This window comes from Chlorocebus sabaeus, chromosome 1 (genome assembly GCF_047675955.1).
Source record: "Chlorocebus sabaeus isolate Y175 chromosome 1, mChlSab1.0.hap1, whole genome shotgun sequence".
NCBI classification, from domain to species: domain Eukaryota; kingdom Metazoa; phylum Chordata; class Mammalia; order Primates; family Cercopithecidae; genus Chlorocebus; species Chlorocebus sabaeus.
The window spans coordinates 17,326,052-17,338,280 of record NC_132904.1 but is presented as its reverse complement, the minus strand read 5'-3'; the positions used below and the strand labels follow the sequence as shown (position 1 = coordinate 17,338,280).

General features: G+C 45.6%; 1 protein-coding gene across 1 annotated transcript in view; it reads right to left on the bottom strand.

Annotated features, from left to right (window-relative positions):
- The window catches only part of NUP160 (nucleoporin 160), a 71,822-nt gene extending 62,657 nt beyond the window's left edge, over positions 1 to 9,165 (bottom strand). Inside the window, exons 1-2 of the mRNA XM_037999322.2 lie at positions 8,709 to 9,165; positions 8,338 to 8,449 (exon numbers count right to left, since the gene is read on the bottom strand). Of these exons, the coding sequence (XP_037855250.1) occupies positions 8,338 to 8,449; positions 8,709 to 8,910 (314 nt within the window). The 5' untranslated portion in view covers positions 8,911 to 9,165. The remainder of the gene's footprint in view (positions 1 to 8,337; positions 8,450 to 8,708) is intronic.
- Between the last annotated feature and the right edge of the window lie 3,064 nt (positions 9,166 to 12,229).

Genomic DNA, 12,229 nt, shown 5'->3' with positions numbered 1-12,229 from the left:
CCGTGTTAGCCAGGATGGTCTCGATCTCCTGACCTCGTGATTCGCCCACCTTGGCCTTCCAATAAACTTTTTTTTAAAAAACCCAGTTATTTCACTTGATTTGCTAGCGTCAGAGAAGAGCTCCAAATCTGTGCCCAGTGCTAAAGGCTCAGTGTTAGCATGGCTTGTGCTGGCCAGTGTGCCATTTTCTTGCTAGAAATGAACTGTAGCACTAGAGCCCATTCTTCCTTGTCAGTCTTGACACAAAGATGTCACCATTTCTAATTATTTGTCACTACATAATTGGTGTTGATAGGAAACTTTTTCTGAAATGGGTCAGAACTGTTGTCTTTTTCCATGTAACTTAAGCATAGTAATATAAATAAAGTAGTAATTGGAAAAAAAAAATTAAAAAGGAGCTTGTTATTAACAATGATAGTAAGTTCCGTGAGTGTAGCGATAGCCCCTATGTTCTTACAACCCAAATATTAATACTGTTCCTCTAGGGAAAACACGTGCATACACACTTGGATATCCTTAGACCCAGCAAAGTGCCTAGGACAGAGCTAGCATTCAATAAGTGCTTTTGATAAAATGCACGCAAACTCAAAAAAAAAAAAAAACTTTATTCAAACTCAAGTTGCAACAGAGGAGATAAAGCATTTTGCCCAAGGCCATTAGGTCTGACTTTAAATTCAGATTTAACCCTCCATCCAATGTCTACCTGACTCAGCACAGAAGCTGTCGTGTTACTTTAACAAGGATATTTCTTACTTTTGATTTCTAAGTATTTGTTATCTTTAAAAATCACTAGTACATATTTACTCGTCTATGTCCTTGACTCAGTAGGTATGATCTGTCAAAGCCTGTTGCTTTCCTCTTCCTGACCCTGCTCCTTCTCTTCCATCTCTACGATTAAACTAGTACCCTCTTTGTGATCTACTGCAGGTTTATCCTTAGTACCTCTTCCTCAGCAGCACCAGCTGATACTTAGTGATTGTCAAAAGAGGCGGCTCTACTTCTTGCTGGGGTCACATCTTTCCTAGAATGATGAAATGAACTCTTTCTTGCAGAACAAACCAAGATGAAAAATTTAACCAATTAGTTTTATTTTTCCTCTTTTTAAATTTTTATTTTTTTAGAGGTGGGGTCTCACTGTGTTGCCCAGGCTGGTCTTGAACTTCTGGGCTCAAGTGATCCCTCCGCCTCAGCCTCCCAAAGTGCTGTGATTACAGACGTGAGCCACCACACCCAGCTAGTTTATTTTTCTTGACTTCTAGCTCCTAGTTTTATTGAATTTGCTCCTCTTAAGTAAATATATTCTTATATTTTATTAAAATTATTCTAGGCCGGACGTGGTGGCTCAGGCCTATAATCCCAGCACTTTGGGAGGCTAAGGAGGGTGGATCACAAAGTCAGGGGATCAAGACCATCCTGGCTAACACAGTGAAACCCCGTCTCTACTAAAAACAAAAAAATAAGCCAGGCATGGTGGTGGGCACCTATAGTCCCAGCTACTTGGGAGGCTGAGGCAGGAGAACCACTTGAACCCGGGAGGCGGGGCTTGCAGTGAGCTGAGATCGTGCCACTGCACTCCAGCCTGGGTGACAAAGTAAGATTCGGTTAAAAAAAAAAAAATTATTCTGACTATGTCTTTTTCCAAGCATCTCATCATCTCAAATTCCCTTCATTTTAATTAACTTCCTTTTTTCAAGTAGTTTCTAAAGTTTTTTTCCTCTCCCTCCATTTTTTGAGACAGGGTCTTGCTCTGTCACCCATGCTGGAGTGTAGTGACACCATCTCGACTCACTACAACCTCCACCTACCAGGTTCAAGTGATCCTCCTACCTCAGCCTCCCAAGTAGCTGGGACTATGGGCTCGCATCACCATGTTCAGCTATTTTTCAAATGTTTTATATAGGGCCCCACTACGTTGCCCAGACTGGTCTTGAACTTCTGGGCTCAAGTGATCTTCCTGCCTCAGCCTCCCAAAAGTTAGGGATCACACCAGGCCTTTTTTCCTTCCTTTTCAGTGAATGTTCCCTTGACTAATGACAGGAGAAATCTTACCCAAAAAGTATCCCACCACAAATTTTTCTTTTACTGAAACTCAGCCTTTATTCCTAGAACTGTCATCTTTGACATATCTAACTATTTTGGTTGTTTTGATTCAGTTGTCTTATCTTAACCATAACTGAGGAGAAAAAATATCTATGTTATGAATAAATCCAGGCTCTTCTTTTCATAGAGCTAAAAGAGTTTTCTGTTCATTTTTTGAGACTGAGTCTCGCTCTGTCGCCCAGGCTGGAGTACAGTGGTGCGATCTTGGCTCACTGCAACCTCCACCTCCCGGGTTCAAGCAATTCTCTGACCTCAGGCTCCTGAGTAGCTGGGATTACAGGCGCCCGCCATCACACCTGGCTAATTTTTGTATTTTTAGTAGAGACAGGGTTTCACCATGTTGGCCAGGCTGGTCTTGAACTCCTGACCTCAAGTGATCCACCCGCCTCGGCCTCCCAAAGTGCTGGGATTACAGGTGTGAGCCACCACGCATGGCCCTCTTACTTTATCTCTTAGCACCATTCCACATACTTGACATTGCCTTCCTTTTTAAACAGTCTCTTCTCATGAATCCTATGATACTACTCTCTCCTAGTTTTTCTCCCACATTCCTGTCCATTTCTTCCCCTTCTCCTTGACCTGACCCCTATATGCTAGACTTCCTCAAACCTTGATCCTGGATCATCTTCTCTCACTGTACACTTTCTCCCAAGGCACATCTTATCTACTCCCAAGGATGTAAGTACCTTTTCAGCGCTGATGATTTCCCAGAGCTACTTTGCTTCTGGTAACTCATGACATTAGCACAATTTTCTGAATCCTCAACTTCATCTCTGAATAATTCTTTCGCCTTCCTGCCTTATGGTTAAAGTTGGATCCTGAATCTCCTGTGAGGACAGTGACCCAAGTTTTCTCTACCATGCCCTTTTCAGTGGGGCCTCAACATATGTGGGGAAAACATACAGATGTCCTTGTTCCCCACTGGCATTCTAGGCCACTGTTCCTCCTCTGCTACCCGAATCACTCAGCTCTGAAGCTCACGGAATCAGATACCACCTGCTACCCATGCTCACTGCAGTTGATTTTAGCTCTTGGCCCACTGTCACTCTCTCCCACACTACTCTTGCCATAATTGTTAATGATTTCAGTATCAGGGCCAGGTATGGTGGCTCATGCCTACAATCCCAGCATTTTGGGAGGCCAAGACAGGAGGATTTCTTCAGCCCAAGAGTACAAGATCAGCCTGGGCAACACAGCAAAACTCTATCTTTACAAAATAAAAAAACTAGCCAGGCATGGTGATGCCCGCCTGCAATCTTAGCCACCTGGGAGGCTGAGATGGGAGGATCAACTGAGCCTAGGAGTTCAGGCTGCAGTAGGCTATGACTGTGCTACTGTACTCCAGCCTGGGTGACAGAGTGAAACTCTGACTCTAAAAAAACAAACAAACAAATGAACAAACAATATCCAATTATCCGAATACTCCACCTTCTCAGTTTTCCAAATTCTTTTCTTCTAGTGATTGCTCTCAACTGCATCTACTAGGTCATTCCCAACTGCACACAGATATATTAGTATATTTTCTCTATGTTCCTCCCTTGCTCTCCAACTACCATGTGATTTCTCTGCTTCCCTTACAGCAATATACCTTGAAAGGGCTGTTCTATACTCACAATTCCTCTGCTCCCTTTCTCTCTTGAACCCACTCCACTGAGGCTTTTGTACGACTACTGCAGCAATTCCTGACCAGGTCACCAATGACCTTCATGATCCAAAGGCCAGTTTTCATTTTTCATCTTGCCTGGCTTAAATGCAACACTGTCAGTTTTTCACTCTCCTCCTCCTTGCAGTATTTCCCTTAGCTTCTGGGATACCACATTCTTTGTTCAACTCTTACTTCACTTACTCCTTCTTGGGCTCCTTTGCTGGTTCCTCATTTTTCTAAATGTTGGTGTGCCCCAGGGTTTAGTCCCAGACCGCTCTACTCAAGTGGCTCTCAACTGGAGGCGATTCTTCCTCACTCACCAGGATATTAAGCAACATCTAGAGATATTTTTGGTTATTGTAACTGGGGTAGAAGTGATCGTATAGATGTGCTATTGGTAGGCAGAGGGTAGAGGCCGGGAATGCTGTTTAACAACCTATCACATATAGGACAGCCCCCCACAATGAAGACTTAGCTGACAATAATAGTGCAGAAGGTGAAAAATCCTAATTTATTCTCACTTTCTAGGTGATCTCATTCAGTAGAACAGCTTTACGCACCATCTAATGCCAACAATTTCACAATCTGTATCTTCAGCCCGACTTCACTCAACTCCTGACTACTATCTCAGCACTCACTTGGATATCTAACAGGCATTTCAGATTACAACTGTCCAAAACAGAACTCCTGCACTCACTGAACCTGAAGAAAACAAACAAAAGTACCTGCTTCACCTATACTTTTTTCCATCTCAATTAATGACATCTCCCTAACTTCCAATTGTTCAAGCCAAAAATCTAGGGCTCACCTCTGACTCTTCTTTCTGTATACCCCCCATCCAATGCAATAGTAATTCTAACAAATCCACCTTGAAAACATCCACAATCAGAACATTTCTCACTGCCTCTGTCACTACCACCCTGATCTAAGCCACCATGTCTGAATTGTGGCACCAGCCTCCTAACTGGTCTCGCCATACCCACCCTTTCCCCCACCACACTCTATTCTCAAGACAGCAGTCAAAGCAATCCTTTAGAAACTCAGATCTTAGAGCATGTCATCCTCTACTTAAATCTTCCACAGCTTCTTCTCATCTTACTCAGAGCAAAAGCTGAAGCTTAAAATAACCAACAAAGCCCTGATCTGGCCTTAAGCTATCTCTTTCTTATTATTCTACCCTTCGTTTATTCAGCTGCAGACTCCTGGCTCCTTTCCACTCTTTGAACACAACAAGCTCCTGCTTCAGGGTTCTTTGCACTTACTATTCCTTTTTCTTGGAGGGCTCCACCTGAAATACTCATTCCCCAGGTATCCTTTCTTCTGCTCAAATGTCAACTTACCCCTGGCTTTTGCCCAACCACCCTACATAAAACAGTAACTGCCACAGGTATTCCTCTTCCCTCTTATGCTGTTCCCCTTTCCCTATTCCATTTATCAACTGACAAACTGTCAGAGGCATGTGAACCAGAACGACTCCATCTTGAATAGGAGTTGGGTAAAATGAGACTGAAACCTACTGGGATGCATTCCCAGACAGTTAAGGCATTCTAAGTCACAGGATGAGATTAGGAGGTCGGCACAAAATACAGGTCATAAAGACCTTGCTGATAAAACAGGATGCAATAAAGGAGCAAGCCAAAACCCATCAAAACCAAAATGGTGACAAGGGTGACCTCTGGTTGCCCTCACTGCTATACTCCCACCAAGGCCATGACAGTTTACAAATGCCATGGCAACATCAGGAAGTTACCCTGTATGGTTTAAAAAGTGGAGGCATGAATAATCCATCCCTGTTTAGTATATCTTCAAGAAATAACCATAAAAATGGGCAACCAGCAGCCCTTGGGGCTACTGTGTCTATGGAGTAGCCATTCTTTTATTTATTTACTTTTTTTTTGAGATGGAGTTTCGTTCTTGTTGCCCAGGCTGGAGTGCAATGGTGCAATCTCAGCTCACTGCACCCTCCACCTCCTCGGTTCAAGCTATTCTCCTGCCTCAGCCTCCCAATTAGCTGGGATTACAGGCATGTGCCACCACGCCCAGCTAATTTTGTATTTTTAGTAGAGACAGGGTTTCACCATGTTGGTCAGGCTGGTCTCGAACTCCTGACCTCTCAAACTCCTGACCTCGGGTGATCCACCTGCCTCGGCCTCCTAAAGTACTGGGATTACAGGCGTGAGCCACCACACCTGGCCTCCTTTACTTTCTTAATAAACTTGCTTTCACTTTTTACTGCGGACTTGCCCTGAATTCTTTCTTGTGTGAGATCTAAGAACCCTCCCTTGGGGCCTGGATCGGCACCCTTTTCCTGTAACAAAACTACATGTACTTGGGTTTTTTTAGTTATTGTTGTTGTTGCCTATTTTCCTCCATGAGAGTAGGAACTTTGTTTTGTTCCCTGCTATATCCCTATTCCCTAAAAATGGACTGAAATATATTAGGCAAGCAAATTTCCTTTATTTCTTCCTGTTTTTGTAAAAGAGATGGGGTCTTACCCTGTTTCCCAAGCTGGAGTGCGGTGGCATGATCAGATCCTCCCGCCTCAGCCTCCTGAGTGGTTAAGATGAAAGGCACATGCCACCCCGCCTGGCTAATTTTTAAAAATCAGGCCGGACATGGTGGCTCCGCCTGTAATCCCAGCAAGCTGGGAGGCCGAGAATGGGGCACTGCTTGAGTCCGGCAGTCCAAGACCAGCCTGGGCAACCAGGCAAAACCCCATCTCTACAAAAACAAATAGAAAAATCAGCTGGGCATGGTGGCGCATACCTGTAATTCCAGCTACTTGGGAGGCTGAGGTGGGAAGGTCACTTGAACCCAGGAGGCGGAGACTGCAGTGAGCCATGATTGCACCACTGCACTCCAGCCTGGACAACGGAGCCACCAGACTGTCTCTCAAAAAGAAAAAGAAAAAAAAAAACAAAGAAAAAAGAAAAAAAATTTGTAGAAATGAGGTCTTGAACTCCTGGCCTCAAGAGATCCTCCCACCTCAGCCCCCCCAAAGTGCTGGGATTACAGGTGTGAGCCACTGTGCCCAGCCAAAATATTTAATTAAATGAAATTTGTATCTCTAACATAAAGTCTCTCTTTTGAGCCTTAGACCTGTAAATTTCAATGCCTACTTGACATTTCCAAAGGGCTGCTCCCCAGGTACTTCAAATTTACTATGTCCAACAGAATTATTCATATCTTTCCAAAATCCATCTTCTATGGATCTCTGTAAATGGCAACCCCTCCCCACTCACATCTGGTTAGTCACATGAGACACCAGGGAGCTGTCCTTGTTCTCTCCTTTTCTTTTACCATCCCTTACCCCATATTCAATCCACCACCAAGTCCTAGTGAATCTATCTTCCAAAGGTATCTTGAATCCATCTACTTTTCTATTTCTAGTCATTCCCACAATTGAACCACCAGCAACCCTTACTTGGGCCATCATAAAAGCAAACTTTTTTTTGCATTATACCCATCTAATCCAAATCTACTTTCCACAAAGTAGACTGAGATCTTCTAAAAATACATTTAAAAAAATTTAGATTCAGGGGTACACGTGCAGGTTTGTTACATGAGGATATTGTGTATATATTCCTATCTACATGAGGTTTGGGCTTCTAATGATCCTGCCGCCCAAGTTGTGAACACAGTAACTGACAGGTTTTCCAACCTCTGCTCCCCCGCTCCTTTTGGAATCCCCAGTGTTAACTGTTCCCATCCAAAAATGCGATTTTGATGTTAGTAACTCTTTAAAAACCTATTCCATTATTACTCAATGTACTTAGGATAAAATCCAAAAATCCTTAAAAATGGCCTAAGGGTCCCTCATGGTCCGAGTCCTGCCTACCTCTCCAGCCTCAGTATCTCACATTACTTTCTGTTTTACCCACTGCACTTAAGCCACACAGATCTTTGGTCAGTTCCAAACCTGCCACATTCTTTCCACTTTGTGACCTTTGCATATGGTGATCCTGCTTGCTGGACTCCTCTCTGTCCACTCCCCATGCCTGGCTAACCTCATGTCCTTTAGATCTCAGGGTAACTGTGAAAGCCTTTCCCTGCCCCACTAATTACATTTGGTCCTCTCATTAGCCTCTCGTAACCCCTATATTTTTCCTCTAGGGCAAGTTTTCCTCCACAAAATTTCCCCATGAAAAGTGAGTCCACAACTATTCTGACATTGCTACAAAAACGTCTTGCATGATGAAGATGGCAGTTTTGTTCATTTCGTCCTGGTACCTAGCACAATGCCTGACATATTGAAGCTCGAACATATTTGTACAATGAAGGAAGCTGTAAAGCACTATAAAAACATAATGGGTTCATGTTTAAAACTAGTCTTATGGGCTTTATACCCCTAAGCTACATTCCCTCTGCTTTTGGTGTTGCTTGGTGTGTGTGTGTGTTGGTGGGGGGGAGGGTAAACTCTTCTAGAACTCTGTGTCTCAGTTTTCCCGACTCTGATACGAACTGAAAAAAAAACACTTTCTCTTTCCCTAAGTGTCGATTACCGCTTCTAGAATAGCACTTTGGGAACAGCAACTAAAATTTGCACACCAAACCCTACCTTCCAGGGGAGTTTGGCGAACCACAGCACTTACCAATGAATGAACCTGTTTCTGGTTACGGAGAACAACTTGCCACTCTCCACATAGTAAAAGCCTCCCGCGCTCTCACTGTATTTTACGGCGCCAGCCACGGCATTTGCGGTCCCTGCAAAATGAACGTGGTCAGTCTGCACACGCGTCTTCTGAGAAATGACAGGGACTAAGGGACCTGATAAAGCAGAGGGTGACAGACTGACAACCCATACAAAGAAAAGAGGAAAACGTCGGACATCAAGGAATCTCTGATCCCGGGGCTGGAGGCATGTGGACTCAGGAGGATGAACCCAGGAGTCAGAGACCCTAGGACCCATGAGAGGAGCCCGAGGGGACAGATCGGATCGCGCCCTCCCTGGCCACTTCCGTACCAATGCTGCAGACTGTGAATTCCCGAAAGTGCCTCGGCCTTTCGCGCTCAGCCCCGCTTAGCTCCACGAAGCTTCGTTCCAGGGATCCCGCCGCCGCCATCTTCCCGCCGTCGCCGCGATGCCCGACGGGACAAAGGCAGGGCCGCGCGGCCGCCGTCACTTCCGGGGGCGGGGCGGGCGGAGCTGCGGACTGGTGAAGCATCCCGGGAGCAGAAAGGGGGCTGCGGCCCTTCGTTGCGGGGCTTCCACCGGGAGAATGAGGATGGGCAGCGAGGAATCCAGAAGAGAAGCGGGCAGGGGAGGTCGACTGTATCTGCTGGAATCTTCGAGTGGCCGGCTGGAACGCCTCCGGAGGGCGGTGCCCTTTTCTCAGCGGCAGCAGGGCAGGGGGCGGGACCGGGTTTGTTTCTGTTTCTAAAACGCGGGGCTCAGTCTCCCAGGAGGGGCGAGGTCCGGGGAGGCCCGGCCTTTGGGCGTCCTCTGCCGGATCCCGGGTTTTTGGTCACCTCTCCCTCGGTTAGGGTGTCCGTCTGTAAATCTTTGCCGATCCTTCCTTCGCTCTTCAGTGACGACACTTGGGTTGGCGGGGTGAGGAAGGGGTAGTGAGGGAAAGGCCTTTGGTTTTGGTCTTTTTTCCCCCCAAGAGACTGTATTCGTTTATTCCTGTATAATGAAACGTAATGTGATAAACCTTGATGCTGCCACCTGCTGAGGGTACCTGAGTGCTACTCAGTTGGATACGTGAAAAGAATTTGCCATTCATTCCAACCATGATCTTGCACTTGGCTGTCAATGCGATAAGGGCCCATAGTGGATGTTTAGAAGATATTGTGGGAGTAGATGTTCAAAATCGGGGAAAATGCTAATCTCCAGCAGGGAAGGTTTTGTTCCTTAGTGATAGCCAACGCTTGTTGGTCACTTCTATTACCAGTGACCACAGCCATTCCCTGTCATTCTCTGTTTCATTTACCTGGTTCCGACCATCATTTCCTATCTTTCCACTTCACTCCCTCTGGGACACCAACTTTGGCAGTGCAGCCCCTCATTCTACCTGAAATCCATTGTTATACAAGCTCTTCACTGTCCCTCACTTCTTTGGTGTTTCTTCCTTATCCTGAATACCATTAAATTACTTCATTGCCTAACTCTTCATCGGTAAAAACAACTTCGATTACATTCAAATCTGTAGCTGAACGTGCCTGAAGAAAACTATACACCAAGGTTGGGTGTGGTGGCTCACGCCTGTAATCCCAGCACTTTGGGAGTCCAAGACTTGAGGATCACTTGAGGTCAGGAGTTCGAGACCAGCCTGGCCAACATGGTGAAACCCGGCCTCTACGAAAAACAGAAAAATTAGCCGGGCGCAGTGGCTCACGCCTGTAATCCTAGCACTCTGGGAGGCAGAGGTTGGCGGATCATGAGGTGAGGAGTTCCAGACCGGCCTGGCCAACATGGTGAAACAGTGAGATACAAAAAATTAGCCGGGCATGGTAATGCACGCCTGTAATCCCAGCTACTCGGGAGGCTGAGGCAGGAGAATCACTTGAACCTGGGAGGCAGAGGTTGCAGTGAGCTGAGATCGCGCCACTGCACTCCAGCCTGGGTGACAGAGCAAGACTCAGTCTCAAAAAAAAAAAAAAAAGAAAAAGAAAAATTAGCGGGGGCATGATGGTGGGTGCATGTAATCCCAGCTGCTTGGGAAGCTGAGGCAGGAGAATCGCTTGAACCTGGGAGGTGGAGGTTGCAGTGAGCCGAGATTGCGCAGTTACACTCCAGCCTGGGCAACAACAGCTAAACTCCATCTCAAAAAAAAGAAAGAAAACAGAAAACTATACACCCATACTGACATGCCTCCCTCTAACTCCATCAGGACCATGTACCTTGAGTGGACCTATCTTGCTGCCTGGCAAACACATTGTATTTGCCTTCTCCATTTACTGTTCTAAACGAGTGTTTCGTAACTCCTGAAACCTCCACTGCCTCCGTCATCATCCTGACTCTCAACTTGCTTCTTCATTTAGAAAATTAAAGCAATCAGAGGCTGAGATGGAAGGATGGCTTGAGGCCAGGAGTTCAAGACAAGCCTGGGCAACACACCCCCATCTCTAATAATTTTTTTTTTTTTTAAATTAGCCAGGCATAGTGGTGTCCCTCTGTAATCCCAGCTATAGGAAGATTTCTTGAGCCCAGTAGTTGGAGGATACAGTGAGCTACAATCCTGCCACTGCGCTCCAGCATGGCCAGAAAGAGACCCATCTGAAAAGAAGGAAGGAGGAAGGGAGGACTTCCTCTGTAATGACATCTCCCCACCTACCAGCATCTGTAGCCACATATTTTGCCTTCCCTTCCTGTTACTATAAATTAAACTGTCTCTGAGCTTATGCTGAGACAACCTTTCTACTTCCGTAGAACAGCTGCTCAAGGACATCATTCCAGCAATTAAATTATTTCCATTTTCAATTTTTCTCCCTTTTTACTTAGTACTGTATGTACTAAGCATTCAAACATTCGCTCGACCTCCACTCTCTGCAGCTACTACTCCATATCTCTTCTCTCACCCACAGCAAAACTTGAGTGTTCTAATTCCTTCTTGCTCATTCTCTTATTTTTATTTATATTTTTATTTATTTATTGAGATGGAGTTTTGCTCTTGTTGCCCAGGCTGGAGTGCAATGGCAAGATCTCGGCTCACTGCAACCTCTGCCTCCTGGGTTCAAGCAATTCTCCTGCCTCAGCCTCCCAAGTAGCTGGGATTACAGGCATGTGCTACTCAGCCTGGGTAATTTTTTTGTATTTTTAGTAGAGACAGGGTTTCACCATGTTGGTCAGGCTGGTCTCGAACTCCTTACCTCAAGTGATCCACCTGCCTCGGCCTCCCAAAGTGCTGGGATTACAGGCGTGAGCCACTGTGTCTGGCCTCATTCTCTCTTAAATCCATGTTTTTCAGGCTTTTGCTCCTACTGCCTTGCTGAAACTGCTTTTTTCCAGGTTATCAATGACATCCACATTACCTAGATAATACTAAACTTCTTTTTCCTTTTTTTTTGACACAGAATCTTGCTCTGTTATCCAGGCTGGGGTGCAGTGGTGCGATCCCAGCTCATTGCAGCCTCAAACTCCTGGGCTCAGGTGATCCTCTTGCCTCAGCCTTTGGTGTAGCTGGGGCCACAGGCTTGTGCCACCATGCCCCGCCACATTTTTTATTCTTTATTTTTTGTGGAGACGGTCTTCCTGTGTTGCCCGGGCTGGTCTCAAACTCCAGGCGTCAAGCGATCCTCCTGCCTCTGCCTCCCAAAGTGCTGGGATTACAGGTGTGAGCCACAGCGCCTGGACTGAACTGTTATTTCTAAGCTTATTTGACTACTTGTAGAATTTGACCAATTGCTTGCTCCTTCCTTTTGGAAACACATTCTTCATGTGGCATCAAGGACACCACTCTCTTGATTCTACCTATTTCACTAACTGTTCCTTTTCGGACTCCTTTCCTAGATGCTCCTCTTTTCCCCAACCTCTTGATGTTG